The 20,854-nt window shown below is 42.3% G+C and overlaps 1 protein-coding gene and 1 long non-coding RNA gene across 2 annotated transcripts; one reads left to right on the plus strand and one right to left on the minus strand.

Annotated features, from left to right (window-relative positions):
• Positions 1-779: 779 nt before the first annotated feature.
• On the minus strand, positions 780-3,390 carry LOC118970561 (uncharacterized). The gene is made up of 2 exons (XR_005058621.2): positions 3,255-3,390; positions 780-1,271 (listed from the first exon to the last, which is right to left on the minus strand). It is a non-coding gene; the product is annotated as an uncharacterized lncRNA (long non-coding RNA).
• Positions 3,391-8,233: 4,843 nt separating this feature from the next.
• Positions 8,234-9,578, plus strand: TCIM (transcriptional and immune response regulator). Its single transcript, XM_017661881.3, has one exon. It carries the CDS (start codon positions 8,306-8,308, stop codon positions 8,624-8,626), a length of 321 nt encoding a protein of 106 aa, XP_017517370.1. The 5' UTR covers positions 8,234-8,305; the 3' UTR covers positions 8,627-9,578.
• The last annotated feature ends 11,276 nt before the right edge of the window (positions 9,579-20,854 follow it).

Genomic DNA, 20,854 nt, shown 5'->3' on the forward strand with positions numbered 1-20,854 from the left:
GGAACACAAGGGGAGACAACTTTTGACAAGATTTGAGAGCATGTATAGAACACTATACCTTAAAAAGAAAAAGACAAAACATGGCATAGCAAGTTGATGTCAGGAGCATTTTAAAAAGAGAAGTTATAGGACAGGGCTATACTCTAAAAGGCTCAGTAAACATTCAGTCAGTATTTTTCAAAAACCATGGACCAAGTCACCAATTTTCAAAACAGATGAAGTTCAGGGACCATGGCCCATTTCCTCTGCATTTGAGACATAAAATCCATAATAAATTGTTGTTGACTGCTAGTCTCTGAGTCATCCTGAAACATACGAATATACTAAATGAGTATCTGACTTCCTTTTCCTTTCCAGTCTTACTTGCTTAAGCAGAAAGGTAGGTCTATCTATAGAGATACAAGCTGAGATTTTGTAACAGCTGTGCCATTCTCCCAACATTTTAGGGTTCCTCATATTCATGGGTCAACATGTAATAGTGGAGCTGAGGCTCAGGTCTTTCACCTGATGCATTTGAAACAGGTGCCTGTGGAGGGTCTTGGGAGCTGGCTTGGACCTCCTCGTCAGCCTTCCCCCCAGAGGTGGCCAGCGCCACCCACCCCATCCCCGGCGCTGGCCTCTGGCCAGGGCCCTTCTCACCACTCCTCCCTCCAGCCCCTATCTCATCACCCTGCATAAGTGGAGGCGGGGACACTTGGGCCTGTCTGGAGGAGTGGCAAATGGGACTATAGGCACGTAAGTATTGGCTTCTTCAGGACACAGCAAAGTGGGTGGGAGGCTTTCACAGTAAAATGAAAAGACTTTATTGAATAATTAAACAAAGGAATGAATGAAGGAGTGCCTCTTTGGTGTCAGCTGCTGAGATATTTTTATGTGGTTCTACAATCTAATTCTAGAGACATTTAAAAATAAAATTCCCATGTGCTTAGGGTGAGGGCACTACTGGATCCTCTATCCAGGGAGGCGCGGGTGAAGGTCTTTCGTACACACAATTGTTAACAAGAGCAGTAACAAAGACCCACTAGTTATGCAAAAGCTCCCTCCCCTGCCCAGGATCTGGAAGGACCATTATCATTGTCTAGTTTGGTGTTTTTCAAACTCCAGGTTTTGATTCATGAGTGAGTTACAAAGTCACTTTAACGGGCTGTGAATTCCAAGCCTCCAGTTTTCCCTCCGTGGCTTTGAGAACCTTCACTGACCAATTTCTCTCTGCCCTTTCCAGGTTTGGGCTGCATGTAGTTCTTGGAAAGTCATACAGGAATGAGGCCTGTCTACAGAGAGAACAGAGCGATTGTTCAGTGCTCAGTAGGAGAAAAGAGAGGAGGAACTTTAGGAGCGGCAGTATGTTTAATGTGCAACGCTGCTTACAAAATCCGGGAAGCACATGCAGTAGTTTCCCTTTTCTTAGTAGTTCTGTGCGGAAGATGGTTGGCATAAGCCACCGTCACGGTTTTCATATGAACTGTGAGTGGGTGGGAGCTGCGAGTGGGAAGAGATGGTTCATACTTATTTTGGTTTTGCTCGTAGATTATAGAAACACACATGCTACTATAAATACATATAAATATCTCCTGCTCACTTCCTGAGAAAAGCATGTTGGTTTATGCTCACAACTGTTTTCTTTTTAAGGAAGCTATAAATACCAGGGGTGCAATATCTGAATCTGAACAGCTAATTAAAATTTAAAAAAAGAAAAGCTTATCTTTCGTTTCTTTTTTAGGAAACATGGCAAATATAGACTGATGCCTTAAGCAAAGACAGCTGTTTCATTTCACATGCAAAGCATCATTTATAAAGAAGCATTTAAAAAAATCATGTTGGTGGTAATTCTTTTCAATAAAGTTGTGGATTTTTCCCCATATTTTGACTGAATGGCTTTGAAAACATATTTCCTCAGTTTTTAAAAAATTTGTATTGCTTCAGAATTTATAATTAGTTCCTCTCTGAGATAAAAAATGTCAGAATCAACGTTTCTAAATAAAACTGCCATTCTTTCTTGCCGATGATAATTAAAGGTTGAAAATACATTTAATAAAATTTACCAAAAGAAAAATGTTTGCTGGTTGATTTTATAAGGGGATTAGCCACAATTATAGAAAGAATGGAAACCCAGAATATATAAAAATATGGAATATAATAAAGACCTTCAAAACACTTACTGAAGAGAACGATTACTATTTCCGTGAAGTAGAGAAAAATGGGGGAGATTTCATCCACCGAGGATGAGACACTACATAGTCACTGACCAGCTCTTTCATTTGTATGTTATGTAGGCCTCTCTAGGCTTCGGAATTTTTGTTAATGTAAAAAGAACTCTAAAATCATTTATTTAAAGTCTACTTTGTGTCAGGTATTGTTCTGGGTTCTGGATTTATGCCTAAGTAGGGGAAAGAAAGCTACAGTTAATGTTGATTTCTTGAAAATTATTACTGAGAAAGGATAACAAATTAGAATCACACTCAGACTTCTCTGAGCTCTAGATTCGTATATTCAACTATCTCCTCGACTGTTTCCCTGGCATTTCAGATTTACTGTGTGTGTGTCATGAACTCTTTCTCCCAAATCCTCTGCATTTTCACCTTCTCCATGCCAGCCTTCCTCATTGAGGGGCCCAAGACTTAACCTGGGGGCAACCCTTGACCCTTAGCCTATCCACTAAGCAATTCATCACAAGTCCCTTGGAGTTTATTTCCAAAATGCAATTAGAATAGCCCACTTATTCTCTGAAACCATAATTGCTCTCTTTAGTTGTCTGTGATGGCCTGACAGCCAAAGTAATTAAAAACAATAAAAATTTAAAACCCCAGCAATTCCTTTTCCCCCACGTATGGTCTTTTAAAGATGGCACATTGCACTTAAGATAAAATTTTAAATCTTTAATCTGGCCTTCCACACTCTACAGGATGGGACCCCTGCCTACCAGTCCAGCATCGGCCTCCCCTCCTCTGTTGGTTTCTGTTACCCACTTGCATTGTCTTTGTGTCTGTTTTCCTGCGCTTTGAACTCATTCTCACCTCAGAGCCTTTGCACAGGATTTCCTTCTGCATCCAAAGCCTACCTCCCCATGCTCCTTTACTTGTTAATTCTAACATTTGTTTCAAGTTTCAGTTTAAATGCGACTTCATTAGTAAAGCTGTTCATGACTCAAATGGTTTAAATGAAGCCTTGCCTTGTTTTTTCCATTAGGTCACCTGGTACTTTCCGTCTTTCAGCCTTTATAAAATTTTTCTTAACATATTCATACGTTTACTTACTTCTCTAAAGTCTCTTTTTTCTTTAGACCTCATGTTCCACAAACACAAGGACCATGTCCTTTTTCCTTAACGTATTCCTCAAGCATACAAAGCTTTATACTTGGCACATAATAAGCATTCCACAATTTGCCTGTGAATGAACCTACAAATCAGAGGTGTGAAAGGATAAATGAAAGGGCGTCATGGTAGAATTTTCAAACGATAACAGTTTCAAACTACCTCCATGTTGTTAGGAAGAGTCATTTAGATATTACATGAAGAAAACTTGGCATAAAAGTCTCTTAGTCAATGTTAGTTTTCTTCTTTGCTTGTCTCCCAAATCTCTTCATGAGACACAAAGCTAACCCAGCACACTTATTACTGGCAAACAGACATTCAATCTCTTTGTGTGATGAAAAAATACTAAAAATGTTGTGCCCAGAAGAAAATACACCAGCTCAGAAGCTGCTTCTTTTAAACCACTTTCGTCACGTCTTGTCTCTGCTGCGGAAAGCAAAAATTCTGTAAGTTCTATATGATTGATCCTGTCCACGTGCAATCTGTGAATCTCTGCCAGTAATTTTTTGGATCGTGTTGTCCACATCATTCACTCTAAATATTTACACAAGGAAGGGAAAGAACAAGGTGACAGCAGCAAAAAGCTCTCCAAGTACATATGGAGGTACCCTTGGCAAAGAGCTCAGCAAATCAAAACCTTAAGTCTTCTGTCACATTTCTGGAAAACAGAAGCTGACATTGTTTCCCTGGGGATGGTCTTGTCTTCTAAATAAATGTGAAATCTCCTTAATTTCTCAAATTCTTCTGAATGCTTTTAGGCAGTACCCAAGGAAACCAATGTCATGTAGAAACTTTAGTCAGGCCTTTTGAAGACAGAGCTTGCAGTTGAGCTGAGTGCAATAGAGTGTAAAGCCATGGGTGTGGAGTTAGGTAGCCCTGGGTTCAAGCTGTCTTGCCATAGCTGATGGATTTGTGGAGTCAGTTAGGGTCATACTGCCACAGTAACAAATGGCCACAAATTTAGTGGCTTAAAACAGCACATGTTTATTATCTTATAGTTCGGGAGGCCAGAGGTTTGACATAGGGCTGCCCTTTCCAGCTTCTAGTGGCTGCCCACCTTCATGGCTCCTGGCCCCTTCCTACATCTTCAAAGCTAGCAGTGTAGTTTCTTGACATCTCAGACTTCTTGCCTCTCTTTTAAGGTCTCTTATGATTGCACAGGCTCACCCAGAGAACCCAAAATAATCACACATCTCGAGGCCTCTAACTTATTTACACCTACAAAATTCCTTTAGCCAGTAAGTTCCTTTTGTAATATAAAGTTCCTTTTTGTCTTTATTCATAGAATATGGATATTTCCGGGGACCATTATTCAGCCTACAAGAAGGAGTAAATTATCATTGCCTCAGTTATCTTATCTGTAACATGAGGAATAGTTCCAACTGCTCAGGCTGTTATGGGAAGTAAACAGAATTGTGCACATTGCTGTTTCACATTATAATGAAATCACATTAAGTGACACAGGAGTTTTAGACACATTAACGAGAAAGGCAGATCTGGTGCCTGCTCCTGGTGGAACTCAGCTTTAAAAATGAGTAATTGCAAAAATAAAGGTGTGCCTGACAACTGTCACAAGTGCTGCTAAGGGACAGTAAAGGGTTATCGGCAAGGGGAACTGACCTAGTCTAGAAGGACCAGTGATGCCCTCTGAGCAAATAGCTCTCTGAGTTGAGATTTCATGAAGGAATAAGAGTCATGCAGCTGAGGTAAAAATTAGAGAACATTGTAAAAAGAGGGAAAACATGTGCAAAGGCCCACGTCAGAAATGAGCATGGTGCCTTCAAGGAATAAGCAGGTACCGTGGTTGTGGGGAGAGTGGTAAATGATCAGTCATGCTGCAGAAGTCAGAGACCAGGCAGGCATGCTCAGAAAGGTCATGTTGGGATCTGGGGGACTTAACCTAAAAGTAAAAGCAAGAGTGGTCTGACCAGATTAGGCTTGTGAGAAAATATTGCTGTGGGTGCTGTGCAAAGAATAGAGGGCAGGCATGGAAGCAGGAAAGCCTGGAAAGAGGTTTGGGCTTAGTCTAGGTGAGGGAAGCTGGGGCGTCACAGATGGGGCTCCCCAGGAAGTAAATTCTGAGAAGGCAATCAGCAGGAGGGGGTTTATTATGGAGTGCTCCTGGGTTCAACTCCTGCAAGTGGGAAAGAAACAGGCTTGGGCACAGGGAGGCCTCTGCTGACCTTGAAGTTGCCCTGGTGTGTGCATGACCTCTCAGGAATAGGGAGAAGCGAGGGGTCTTTACACCCCCATGACAATCCATGTAGATGCAGCTACACCAGGAAGGGGTGACCTACCTTCCTCCGTGGTGGCAGCGCACAGAGGTGGCTGACTGCTGAGCATCTGGGAATATCTTAAAGGGAGGTCCCGGTTGGGCACTGAAGTATCCACAACATGGAGGCAGTGAAAATGGAGAGAAAGTGGATTGATTTGGGAAATATTTTGTAGACAGATTTGACAGAACTTGGTGACAGCTCCAGATAGATGTAGTCAGAGAAAGAAAGGAGATATCAAAGATGATAGCTAGGTTTCTGACTTTTATACCTGAACAGATATTTGTACTGATTAGTTAAATAAATGCGTCTATAGTTCAGAGGACAGGGGCAGGCTGGGAATCAGAATTTGGGAGTAACTGATGAACCAGGGATAAAAAAGCATGACCTGTACATGAATCACCTGAAGGCTGAGAAGGTTGGCAGAGCCTTTAGGAATGATGGTAACAACGACGGGTCATGTACATTTCTTGGCAGTGTACTTGGCACTTAGTAAAAACTCAGCGAAACTCCTTGTTGCCATAATAATAACAACTGTTTTTTTAGTAGTGAGGGAGACGGGCTGAGACAAAGGCGTGCTCTGTGTGCTGGCAAATCCCCGGTTGTGGGCGGCAGCACAGAGGGTTCTTCCGTGGAAAACCTGGACACCACTGCTCACCTGGAGACGAACCCCCTTCAGGAAGAGACCACGCTGTGCCGGCTCGTGTCTGTCTTACATCCCTCATTCGGGAGCTGTCGGCAGTCCCTTTGACTGAACCTTTGCACTGTGCCCAGAATGGGGCCCAGAACTGCTCACTTGCACGACTTCCTAGTGGAGGTCTTTATCATCTCTGGCCTGGATTAGTTTGAAAGTCTCCTAACCAGTCTTTTTGCCCCCCCCACGGCCCAGCTTGCCTCCCTAAATTCTATACTAAGAAATGACCATTACTTTTTAAGGCTTATGAGGAAAATCATGTCATTTCTCTGCTACAGATTCTCCAAAGGTGGCCCGTGCCCCTAGGGAGTAAAAGCTCAGTCTGTGAAAGAGCCCGCCGGGTGGTGTTGAGCCTGCGTCCGCCCCCCTCCCCCTGCCCTCTCGCCGGCTCCCGCCCTTCTCTGCCCACTCTGCCCGAGCACACTGCTCCCGTGGCCGATCTGCGTACACTCCATGCACGATCTTCTCTGCAGGCCTTTGTAGTTGCTGTTCCCTTTGCCCACAACACCCTTCCTCTAGACGTCCACGCGGGTTACTCCCTCACCTCCTTCAGGGCTCTTTGCCCAAGCCCCCTTGAGGGTGCTGCCCCTGAATATCCTATGCAAATTCCAACCCTCCCCTTCATCTCCTGTACAGCTCTGCTTCATTTGTACTCCTGGTAGGCATTCCTTTCTGACATCACCTATATTACAAAGGCACATTCTTCTATATCTTTCAGAAGCATGTGAGCTCCATTAGGATAAGGTAGGGATTTTAATTTTTAATTTTTTTTTTTGGTTTGGTTTGATTTGTTTGGTTTGGTTTACTGCTATATGTCCAATACCTAAAAACATTCTAGCAAAAGGGAGACCTTAAATAGAGACTGAATAAATGAGTGACTGAATGAATGACTGAATATATAAGAATATACATAACTCAATTTTCTAATGAGAGAACTTCCCCACACTGCCGCTGTGTATTTTCTAGATTTGACATGACCAGATGAGGGAAAATTCATGAAGTCCAGCCTTGATTCTTGGAATATGAGAAAGCGGACCTGGCAGAAGGTCCATGGAGAGAAGTGTCTCATTTAGGGCCTTTCAAAGTTGACATATACAGTTTGGTGGGACGAAGTGCTCCATACGTCAGCAGGCACATTGGCTGGGTGAAGCCTGTGGAAGGTGGAAAGAGCCAATTTAAGTTCTTCCAAAGAAGGTATTTATTGTTCCATGTCGGGGTAATGCCAAAGTAAACATTACAGGCAACAGTCAACTCACCCCTTTGGAGGACTATGCCTACAGGCTGGTTAATATTTCCTCCCCACTTTGTGGATAAGCATTGCTATTGAATATACACAGGCCTAAGGAGGTATCATCTGTTATAACAGTATTAAATTACGATTTTATTCTACAATTACAGATTAGCTCTTGCACGCAATCTTTGCAAAGCTGTGCCTGGCAGCGTGCGGCAGGTGAATTCCCCATTCCACGATCAGGCCGACTCCAGATCGACATCCTCGATTGCCACACTTCCTCTCAACACTCTGAAGCTGACCTGGGTAGGGATGTTCAAAGGGCACAGGTGCGGGCTGCCACGTGTTTGGGGTACACTTTAGTAACTCCTCTAGGAATTAAAACTTGCCTGTGGTCAGCTGAACCCTATGTTCTGGTTGTTGTCTGGAAAGAGGTTGAGAGTCTAAGTCACTTTGTGTCTCATCTTTGCATTTTCCTGGTTTCAGCTATTTTTTAAAGGGGCCACAAATGTGGGTTTGTGTCATCCTGTTGCCACAGAGGAGGTAAAAAGAAATCCTCAACATTCCTGCCCCTTCCCTTGAACACAGCCTCTAGTGACATTTACACAAGAACAGGATATTGGCAGCTCAACTGTTAAACCTGTCTGTGATTACTCTGCCTTGAGATCACTCTGATGTCACCGGGGTAATTTGAGCCCGGAGCTTTTGTTCGCTCTTTAAATAGCAGTCCCGGAATGATTTTGCTACAGACTCTCTGGAGAGCCTGAGAGTGGAATTCCCAAAGATCCCCACATAGATGAAAGCAAAGCCAAGCCAAAAAGCCACCGCCATGTCCACGTCGCTGCGCGTGAGCCCGTCCATCCACGGCTACCACTTTGACACGGCCTCGCGCAAGAAAGCCGTGGGCAACATCTTTGAGAACATTGACCAAGAATCACTACAGAGGCTCTTCAAAAACTCTGGGGACAAGAAAGCCGAGGAGAGAGCTAAGATCATCTTCGCCATAGATCAAGATCTGGAGGAGAAGACACGCGCCCTCATGGGCCTGAAAAAGAGGACGCGGGACAAGCTTTTCCAGTTCCTGAAACTGCGGAAATATTCCATCAAGGTTCACTGAGGACAAGAGAATGGATAAGGACGTTATCCAAGAAGGGACATTTAAAGAGACCAAGTGAGTTTGTGAGACGAACCAGGCAGCATTTGGTTGCTGTCTTGCAAGTTTCCTTTGGTCAGGACTCCTGATGCTGGGAAGGAGCTGCTGACAAAGACTCCATCCAATTTCATGCCTGTGCTGTTCTAGGGGAGAGAGAACAAAATGCTTTCAGCAAGGATTTGAAAACTCTCCCTGTGGGAAAGGACGCCGGTGTCAGGAGAGTCTGGACAGATGTGATGAGAACTGAAACGGCAGATAACAGGCTGGGGAAGAGTGACAGTCGGGTCCCTTTGCCTGGCCCTAGGACTGAAATTCAACCTGAACTTGTTTTCCTTAAGGGAACTGGGTAGAGAGAGGGAGGGGGCAGAGGGGAAAGACAGAATACTGTGCTCTGATTGTTCACTGAGTTTTTCATTTGAATGTGCACAATGTAGTCAAGTTTCAGTGTTGTCTATTGGATAGATTTTTTTGAGATCAGTAATTGATTATTTATTTGCATTTATTGCAATGCCTGACAGAAGGCACCACATGGGTGTTCAGTATAAATTCAAGGAACTGCAATACTTTCAGAAGCTTAGTAAAACCATAAGCCCCTTCTGGTTTTGATGCATTTCAAAGGTAAAGGGATTTCGTGCATTTCAAACTGGTTAAAAGGGTTTTTAGGCATTTCAAACTGGTTGCATAAAGGTTAAAATAATGGGGTCCTTCATAAATCTGAAGTACTGTGAAAACATTTTTCAATTTTTAATCTTCTAACTGATGCTAAAATATAATCTAATTAAATTTCTTACAGTTACTGCCATAAGCCTTAGGAAGTGAATATGATATGCTAAATAGTTTATAAAGATACTATGGTTTCTATAATTTATTATACATGATAAATGATATGCAACCATAATAAATTATTATAAACTTAGTTGCTCTTGGTCTGTAATGATTGGTATGGAAATTTTTATTATTATAAACTTTTATAAACTAACATAAATTTTTCTGGGGACTTTACTGTAAGAATAAAAGGTGTTTTACTGTAACAATCAAAGTTTACAATGATTGGCAAACTTTCTAAACATGTTCTCACACCAAATATTTAGGAAGTTTCTCTGTCCCAACTGTAAAATATTAGATACAGACATAGAAATTCATAGGCTTATTCATCAACATTGTTGTTTACATATTCATGGAGAACGAGTATTAAAAGGCTTTTCTTTCCATATTTTTGCAATCTTTCCTCTGTGCCTACAGTAGCTGTGCACATTTGACCATTTATTTCTTCCGAAACAATACATTTTGGTATTAGAGTCTGATTCACTATAAAGATCCTGTGGGTTATCAATGTTTATTTGATATAAACTAATTCAGGAAAAATATTACAGTCTCTTTGCTTATCTCCTCATAAAGTTATAATAAAATATTTTTAGGAAGCATACCTCAGGGCCTACTGCACTTTCTAGCAGTCAGAAATAAAAAAATCCCCTAGAAATTAGGCGTTCCAGAAACATCTACAAAGGTTTTTGAAACTGCTTATCATAGGAAAATAAAACAAGTAAGTGGTCAAAAATGGGGAGAGTTACAAGTCCCGATTTTAAATATTACACTTTTAAACAGGAAATTGAGCACTCAGATCTATTTTCAAGTGTTAACTGATTTGTTTACTGAAGATAATACAAAATCACTCTGTTAAAAAGGAATTTTTCACATGAAAACATCCAGGAAAGCCACAGATTAATATGCAGAATTGTGTGTGTGTCTGTGTATGTGTGTCCATTTTTCTGGGAGGAATACTTATAATTTCCATTAGGTGTGCAAAGATCTCCATGACACCAAAATAAATTATGAAAAAAAGAAGAAGGATTTTGACAGAGGGTGGTATTTGGTGATTATCCAAGTGAAGGCATCACAGGGTCTTCTGCTTTATGGTCTAATTTCCCCTTCCTTGCCAGCAGAGCTTGCTGAATGATTTCTTTGCACCTGCTAGGAATAAGTTTCCTACGTCTGACAGAGCCCATCAGTCACATGGCATTTTCTCTATCCATCTAGAATCTCCTTTTAAAAGACATTGGTAAACTGCTTGGAAAGGAAGCTCAGTGACTGACTCCTCCAAAACAGGTCTCATGCTCCATGCCTCCAGAAAACAACATTCAACTTGTTTTCTGTTCAAAGACTTTAAGCACATCTTGGGTGCTGAACATAATTCAAAGGTTGAATTTATCTCATATATTTAAAACTATCTACTCTGCCTCTGTTGTATTCAAGAGAATACAATGCTTATCCACATTTCATCTAGGCATGTACTAGCTTAGTTTTCTTGCAAGTTACTGTTTGTATTTTCTGATTGCAAAGCCCTGAGGAACAAATTAACCATGGGAAACAAATAGACAAATTAAACAAATTTGAGGAACAAATGAAAAAGCAATGGGGATATCATCCACAACAGTGGAGAATAATAACTTCCGGTAGTTTATTACAGAAACATGCTCTTTCTCCTGCAAGGAGATAAAAGTTGGAATGCACTGGGATGCTTTTTAACTTCATAATACTTTTATTTTTTGATGTGAGGTGAAAGTAAATGTCATCAGAACAGGCAGGATTAGTTCAGTTCGAAATCCTTCTATGGCACAGCGATTGCCAAACATATCTCAAGACATCTCACTGTAATAGATGTAAAAGAAGCAACAGAGGTGAAATAGCTCATTACTAATATCATTAAGAGCAACCAGCTTTGATTGAGTGCTGACTATGCACCAGGCAATTTTCTAAGTTTCTTAAAAAGCACTAAATCACTTACTAATATTTGTGACATAAGTTGTGTGTGTGCATATGTGCAAAGTGCAATGAATCTGGAGTACAGAGAGACAAAGTCACATGCCCAATGACACCCCGCTGATGAGGTCAGGAATTGAGTCCAGAAAGGCTTGCTTCACAGTCTTTATTCCTAGCCACTAGGTTAGACCACTAACAGGAGAAATTAAGCTTCTCTTTTTACCTTTAAAATTATGGGCACTCATAAGCTAGTAAGTCAGAAAAGACAAGAAAGCATGGCCTCGGAGAAATCACTCTGATCTGATCTCTGTCTATTTATCTTATGCTTGCACTATTTGGGGAAACCGCTTGCAGTTCAAAGTTTAGTCATTTTAATTGTATCGCAAGTTTCTCACATGCAGTCTTTTGAGTCTGTCCTGAAGACGACACCTGGGTTAACATCTTGGAAACAAAGCCCATCATAAATCTCTCCTTCTTGCCAGTCAACCCTCTGGGTCTTGGTGTGCTCATGGAGGGAAATGAGAAACTATGGATTCACGATTTTATTCACTCAGGGTAGAGCTCCTCCATTCATTATGGCATCCTAGCCAAGGAGGTTTTGTGATGGGGGCACAGGTGGTGGGCAGGGCCTCCACCTGGGCTCTGTGGCAGGAATTTGCAGCCGGCCAGGCAGCAGCCGATGCCCGGGCATGCATGGGACACCAGTCTGCGGCTGCCTCCAACCTGTCCGGCCTCATCCTCCAGGAGCACAGCAGATTCTCAATGCCTCTGTGGTGAGGCCTGTGGATCCAGAAGAACCACAAACACCTATTCCTGGTGAACGGTACGTCCATGGGTGTCTCCTTACACCTGCAGTTGAAGTAAGTCAAAGCAAAGGAGCACCTTGAGGCGGAACTTGGGTCCAGGTGGGGAAAGAACAAATTGCCCCAAGTATGACTGTTCAGCTCCTCCCAACCCACCCTGCTGGCATCTTGGTAATAAATGCCTTTTCCACCCACGCACAAAAAGGATCCCAGCAGATGCGATTTACTGAGAGAGGGATTACTGCTCTGTTTTCCGTTGTCAGAGAGTAATCAGAGGGTGTCCCTGATGTTCCCTGGAAAGCCTTATCTCATAAACAAGTGATGAAGCCATGGGCTCGGAATTTCATGACCTTTCAGAGAACCTCATCCACCCTCTAAAACATAAGGACTTCCCCAAATGGCATATTTCTTAGTGACACCCTTTCTCACATACAGGGAGCTGCAGCGTAGAATCAGGGTTTGTATCTCATGCATTCATGCAACAGAAATACAGTAAGACCCAACGTGTGGGCCACCAAGATCACAGTGGGTCTTTGTTCTCTCTGTCAGAGGAGCCAGAAAGTGTTTTAAAGTGAATACGATACAGTGAGATGCATGATAGGAGTATAAATAGGAAGCTGAAGGTGCACGTGTGTGTGTGTGTGTGCATATGTGTAGAAACAGGAACACTGGAGGCAGCCTAACTCAATCTGGGGAGATTCTTGGAGATACTGTAAGAAGCTTCAAAGCAGGATTCAACTGGGCGAGTGGGCAGAAAAACCTTCCCTCCAGCATCTGGGTATAGCATTTGCAAAGGCAAGAAGCCAGGCAAGAGTATACACTGTTTGAGAATCTCTAAGCAGTTCAGCAGAGTCTGGGGCCTAAGGGTAGACATTTGGGGAGATCATTAGAAAAGCAGCTGGGTCTTAAACGACAAGCTTCATATTAATTTTATTCTGTAGGTAATAGAGAATCATTAAGGTCTGTAAATAGAAGAGTGACATTTACTGCCTAAGCTATGTATCAGGCCCTGAGAAGAGAATAAGACTGGTTATTTTGAAACATAATGCACTGCCTAGCAGCACAACACCTGGTTAGATTTAGATTCTGTAGTCATTTCTTCCAGAAGTCTGTTGCCTCACAGCTGGTCCACTGAAGTGAAAACCCACACAGAACGCTGGCAACTTAGTAATAAACGGGTAACTATGTAGAAGCTGAGGCTGAAATAGAAGTCAGAGATTATGAAAAAAAGGTTGAGAGATCAGACTGGGGCAACCTCAAATTAATATATTCTTGAATTAAACTTTTCAAGAACTGTGACTACGTCTGAATCGTATCATGAGTCTTATTACTTAAGAAATACAAGGAAATGGCTTCTACGCTCTCCCTTCCCTTGAGTGACTTTTCTGCAGCGTTTCCAGACATTTCAAGTGAGAACGCGAATGTGCACTCTTGCATGTGTGTGCCCGCGGGTTTGGTTCAACGACTTGGTTCAAAACTATTTTGCAGACTTTTGGAAATAAACATCGTGTCCCAGCACGGCTTAAAATGGCTCAAAACCGGTGGCTGAGTCATGGGTGACTTTTGTTTTAGCCACCTTCCCCCTCCCTCCCCCACTACGCTAAACATTTACAGTCCGCAAGGATCACAGGAGGCTGCTCGCCCCCGTCTGCGGGCAGCCGCGTATGATGTTGAGCAAACACGGCCAGACAGGGTCTGAGGTGCTGGGCTTTTTCCCAACTCTGCCTTAAGCAAATTCCTTTCTTATCTCGAGATTTCATCTGTAAGAGGGGGAAAAAAATAGATCTCCTGAATGATATTAGCGAGCTCTTCTAGATTTCATTTTACGTAAATGGGAAATCCTCATTGTACCCCTTACATGACAGCATTTTCTGGATTGGGTGGTTTTCCCTACTTGTACGGATTTCTCGTCAATAAAACGAAAGCCTAATTTAAAAGGCTTGACCATTAGTAATGGTATCCATCCCAAGGCCACCTGTTAGTATACCGACTCCCTCTACAATGAGAGGGTCACTGAGACCATCTCCACTGTGGGTGAGAATCAAAATCACCCACAGTGAAGTTAAAAAATTCAGATCCCTCATCCCAAACTCTCCTGGCACTGGGCCCAGTAGGTATTTGTACAAAGCTTCACAGTTCACTGAAGAACATTGGATGTAGAGAAACATTTCTTGTTACAGTTCAATCTTCTGTTGATAGCTCTTCTTAATATAAGACTCAAAATGGATTTGATTTTATTGCACGAGTCTGAGATTTTCTTACCAGATTAATTCTGGCATCCACTGAGATACTCCCTCAAAAGGACATACTCTGAGGAGAGTCTAATTTCTCTAGAATTATAATAATTGAATTTTACAAATTATGGATTAATGCTTCTATGACTTCGGTGGGACTTCTTTTCCTTGAATGTCAGCCTGAAACTTGTCTCCCTTGGTTTTACTAGGAGAAAAGCTTCTGTTTCCTACCCCTACCTTTTCTTCTTAGTCTCCTGCATTTTGTCCATGTTTATTATTTATGCCTGAGTTTCATCACCTGAGAGATTTGGAGGAATCCTGCTGATGCCAGAGTCATGAGAACCATAGGATCTGAAGGACTATTTCTAAGAGCATCTTTCCCTACCGAATATTTCTGGCTGTGTTGTCGTTTGCAATCTGACTGTTATCAGAATCTTCTGGGGGAACATTTTAAAGTCCAAAGTCCGGCAGGTAGATTTAATGATGCAGAATTTCTGGAGCTGGTCACCTGCTATCTCTGTTCTTAAACCACTCTCCAGGTGAATTTACTGCAGAGTCAGAGTGAGAACCACTGACCTAGATTAGAGTCACCAGTGCAATGTCAGGACGTGACTCATTTTAATTCAACCATGTCTCCCAGGCACGTTGCAGGCTTCAGTGATTTGCAACTACACAAATTTGCAAGACCCAAGATATGACTAGGACCTTATCCTAGAATATGTTATTGCTATTATTCTCATCCAAACAGTATCATTATTTTGATTTTGCTCTTAAATTCTATCTGTTCTAAGAAGCCTTACCTGCTTACCGTTAGCTAAATTCCCATAAGGCATATGTAGATAGAAGGCCTTTTTGACATTTTTCATTGGGTAGAAGGCCTTTCTTTCCCCTAAATATGTTTACCACTTGTCTGCTCTCCTAGAGAATTCATTTCTTCATCCAGACAAGTCAATCTTTTAAAGTTAGCCTTTTAAAAAGGAAGGTTTATCACCCATCACTAATAATCACTTACATAACTTTGTATACTAGCCCTTAATAAAGCACATTCTTACTAATAGCAAGTATCTTCCATTCAGATAATGTGGTTGTAATTTTAAGGGGAGGTGACAGAAGAACAGTAAGACTGAAAGCCAGGATAAGGGGGCATCTGAGGTCTGCTGTCTTGGCTCACAGGTAACTAGGTGGCATGGTGTACAGGGTGGTGGACAGCAGATAGACAAGCAGAGCCGTGTGCAGGGTGTTAGAACTGAGTTCTAATGCTTCCTCAGCCATTTATGAGTTATGTGCAAATTTTGAATAAATTATTTAATGTCTCTGTACCTTTTTCATCTGTAAAACAAGGTTAGTAATACCTCCTGTATTAGTTAGCTGGAGCTGCCTTAACAAAGTATCACAGAGTGGATGGCTTAAACTACAGACATGCAGTTCCTTACAGTTCTAGGAGCTGGAAGCTGAAGCTCAGGGTGTTGGTAGGGTTGGTTTCTCCTAAGGCTTCCTCTCCTTGCCTGCAGATGGCTGTCCTTTCTCTGTGTCCCCACATGGTCTTGCCTCTCCGTGTCTGAATCTCTTTTTATAGGAACACCAGTCATATTGGAATAGGACCCACCATAGTGAGCTTACTTTCCCTTAATTACAACTTCGGAAGCTTTATCTCCAAATACAGTCACCTTCTGAGGTCCTGGGGGATAGAATCTATTTATTTATTTATTTATTTTATTTTGGTATCATTAATCTACAATTAGATGAGGAACATTATGTTTACTAGGCTTCCCCCTTCACCAAGTCCCCCCCACAAACCCCATTACAGTCACTGTCCATCAGTGTAGTAAGATGCTGTAGAGTCATTACTTGTCTTCTCTGTGTTGCACAGCCTTCCCCATGCTTCCCCCAGATTATACATGCTAATCGTAATGTCCCCTTTCTTTTCCAACCCCCTTGTCCCTCCTTTCCCACCCAGCCTCCCCATTCCCTTTCCCTTTGGTAACTGTTAGTCCATTCTTGGGTTCTGTGATTCTGCTGCTGTTCCTTCAGTTTTTTCTTTGTTCGGATACTCCACATATGAGTGAAATCATTTGGTACTTGTCTTTCTCTGCCTGGCTTATTTCACTGAGCATAATACCCTCTAGCTCCATCCATGTTGTTGCAAATGGTAGGATTTGTTTTCTTCTTATGGCTGAATAATATTCCATTATGTATATGTACCACATCTTCTTTATCCATTCATCTACTGATGGACACTCAAGTTGCTTCCATTTCTTGGCTATTGTAAATAGTGCTGCAATAAACATAGGGGTGCATATGTCTTTTTCAAACTGGGCTGCTGTATTCTAGGGGTAAATTCCTAGAAGTAGAATTCCTGGGTCAAATGGTATTTCTATTTTGAGCTTTTGAGGAACCTCCATACTGCTTTCCACAATGGTTGAACTAATTTACATTCCCACCAGCAGTGTAGGAGGGTTCCCCTTTCTCCACAACCTCGCCAACATTTGTTGTTGTTTGTCTTTTGGATGGTGGCGACCCTTACTGGTGTGAGGTGCTATCCCACTGTGGTTTTAATTTGCATTTCTCTGATAACTAGCAATGTGGAGCATCTTTTAATGTGTCTGTTGGCCATCTAAATTTCTTCTTTGGAGAACTGTCTGTTCATCGTCTCTGCCCATTTTTTAATTGGATTATTTGCTTTTTGTTTGTTGAGCTGTGTAAGCTCTTTATATATTTTGGATGTCAACCCTTTATGAATATATTCTCCCATACTGTAGGGTACCTTTTTGTTCTTTTGATGGTGTCCTTTGCTGTACAGAAGCTTTTCAGCTTGATATAGTCCCACTTGTTCTTTTTTGCTTTTATTTCCCTTGCCCGGGGAGATAACGTTCATGAAGAAGTCACTCATCTTTATGTCCAAGAGATTTTTGTCTATGTTTTTTTCTAAGAGTTTTATGGTATCATGACTTACATTCAGGTCTTGGATCCATTTTGAATTGACTTTTGTGTATGGGGTTAGACAATGATCCAGTTTCATTCTCTTACATGTAACTCTCCAGTTTTGTCAACACCAACTGTTGAAGAGGCTGTCATTTCTGGGGGATAGGATTTTAACATATGAATATGGAGGGGCACACGATTCAGCTCATAACACCTCCATACTTAATTCATTTAAGTATAAGGGAATGTACGTGAAAATGGTAGGAAGTTAGATACCTATAAGGGTAAGACCCTTGGGGACAGGGCTGGTGCTTTGCTTATAGCTGAACATCATGAAGCTTCTAGCACAGAGCCCGCAATTGTGTAAGTATTCAATGACTGTCTGTTGACTATGAACATACATGCTTCACATAAACATGAGGTATTTGTTTGATGTATCCACTTATTAATCTCTAAAATCACCATGTGATATCCTTGACTGTCTCCTCACCTCTGAGAAGGCAGTCAGCAGTGGCCAATCAGTGTTAAGTAACTGAACTGTCGGATAAGCCGCAACTCACCTGCAGTGTCTGCGATGATGTGTTTCTGCTTATGGTGCTTTTCCTTATACATGAACTGCTTCAAAATGTTCAGTGCAAATAAACAAATTCTCTGAATGTCTGTGAGCTGAGTTTTCAGATTAGGTCTAGTTCTGTTTTCCTCAACCAAAGTTTTGCATCTCTGGTTATGGGTCTAAGACTGAAAAGTATTGTTTCCTCCTAGTCTCTTTCCAGCTTCAGAAGGTCACTGCCACAACTTCAGCATTTTGTTTAAGTGAATGTGAGGAAGGGATAGAGTGACACTTAGAACTCCAAGGGGTATGCGAACCATAAAAAGACTGCTGATCATGAAAGTACCTTGCCTTAGATAGCAAAAATTCCGCATGAATGGAACAGGTTCAGAGGGTTCCTTACTGTGCTTGGAAAGTATGAGAACCTTGTGGAATAAACCTTGTAACCTGTTTTTATGAACCAGATGCCGTATGGGCTATTGTTTGATTTCAGCTGGAGAAAAACAACACGAAATGTATCTCATCCAGTGATTAAAATCATGTTAATGTGATATTTAATGAAATGGATTGTGGTATATCCAAAGTATGGGATAAAATGTAGGTAAAATAACAACTGATTGTCTGGTTTTTAACTTTGAGTTGATCACGGTCACACTGAGTAGACATGAACTAGTGTTACCTTTTTATTCTACGTACATTTGGATGTCAAAGATACCTACAACTTCTCTTTTCTTATGGAATCTAAGGGGTATGTGCTGCTTCCATGACTATCTGGTTTGGCACATAGATTCTCCACCATCCTTGAAAGATGGCAAGACTGCGATCTATTATCCCATTGATTAGATTTCCTACCTATTTTAGGGAGCCTCTATTCTGTTAGAGCTTTTGCTAATTATCACAAAACTCATACATGAAACCAATTGATTTTTGTCTTCCAATTTTTAAAAGCTCCATGTTGCTGTCAGATAGGTTTGTAAAAGCTCTTGACAAATGAGACAGAGCCAATTGCTTGAGTAGGACAGGCACACGCTGGGTGCATTGTTGCTCCAAACTCTGCTTCTCAGCTAAGAAAGACCAGGAACTTGATACTGTGGCACCAAGGCTGAGAGACTAAGGCAGACATGCTCACCCTGGTCAAACTCCCAGGCGTCAGTGTAACAAAGACCACTGATGTGTGCAATTATAGGAGAAATTTACCTGCCAAGCAGGAGGGCAACTTTAATTGGAAGCAAGAGGGAGGCAGGGTCTTGAGGAGGATTTCACTCTAGCTTTAGTAAGGGAGGAAGAACCAGCCTCACAGTGGATCCCCGCCATGCACTGGCCCTGGCAACACTGAGCTTTCTCTGCAGGACAAACCCTCCCAATACCTAGTGACTCAAAATGACAACTGCTCTACTTAGCTGGTGATACTGTGTGGCAGCCGGGAGGTCCTTCTGGCCCGTGCTGAACCACCTGCCCTCTGTTGGGTTCTCTTATACATCTGTGGTCAGCTGGCAGGCTGTCTGGTGGTTAGATAACTTGATGTAGGATGGCCTCACTTGTGTGTCTGCCAGGTGACAGGCTGTGCACTAGGGCATCTTGATTAGCTGCAATCTAGCATATTAGCTCTAATATGCTAATTTTTGCAATCTAGCATATTAGCTCTTAGGGGCTGTCCCTCTGAGTGGCTGGCTGGATATAAGCATCTGTCAAATTCTGCCTTTCTGTCTCTCCTATTTGTACTCACCATGCTTTGTAGCATTACCCTTTCTGGAACAGAGGTACCGTATAAGAAACTACACTTGACCTTATTAATGATCGTCACACTCCAGGCCTGATTCCCTGTGATCAACTCCAGATTAGTTCACAAAACTGTCACTTACTGAGAAATACTGTTTTACTTACTCCCATGCCTGGTTAATGTGGTTCGCCAAACTTAGACGTCCATTTAGGAATACTCTGTCGCTGATCCCCTGACTAGCTAATTTCTTCCATAAACTGTGACTCTCACCAATGTCATACTCAGGGCATATTCACTGTTGTTTTCTATAGAATCCTTGCTTCAGCTGGAAAGGCAGAGATGTCACTACTATCCCCACATGCCAGTCAAGTGCCAACGCCATTGGCAGTGTAAGCAGAGTTCTGAAAATCGTACCCTGACCACACTCATTTCTTCCTTATGGGCTATATAAGCTCATATCACAGAGCATCTGCGCTAGCTTCCCTCATTACAAACCACACTGTTTGGAAAGGGTGTGAAATTAACTGCTGAGAGTGCCTGCTCTGTTCTCTGGGATAGTGGACATGGAGAGGCATTAGCCTGAGGGAGACAGACTGACTCAGGGTAAAGAATTAATGGAAGCACATGGCTCCGGCTGGCAGGAAAGGCTGTGATAGACCTTTTCCTCTTTTTGTTACAGGAGAGCCTTGGCAATAGACTCCACCTTGGAGCAGCTGCGTTCTCCCTGTGTGATGACCACAGCACATTTCCCCCGTCAGACTTGAAGTCTGCACCAGAGAGCGCTCAGGAAGGGGACGCGCACGATGTTGGGGACATGCCCTTGAGCCTCCGCGCCGTGGGATGGGTGGAGCCGTCACCCCTAAGACACACACGGACTTCTTTGGCACACACGTCAGGAAGGCCATCTGCTGCTGCTGTTCCTCTGACCTTCTGTTAGAACCCACCCAAAACTGGAAAGAAATGACCACAATAGAATTAAGGCAAAGGCAGTTTTAGACCCTGTTGCTTCTGATAGCAAGTCAAATGAGCAAGGCTGGCTTCAGCACCTAATCTGTGCCTACGTAGTGCCAGGAAGTGTATAGGCTGCTGAATAATTTCATGTAATTTTTTTCAATGTCTTTGCAAGGCAAGTTTTATCATCCCCATTTTACAGATGAGGAAGATGAAGTTCTGGGAGGACCTCCCAATGTGGCTCTAGCCCCC

Source organism: Manis javanica, chromosome 12, assembly GCF_040802235.1.
Source record: "Manis javanica isolate MJ-LG chromosome 12, MJ_LKY, whole genome shotgun sequence".
NCBI lineage: Eukaryota > Metazoa > Chordata > Mammalia > Pholidota > Manidae > Manis > Manis javanica.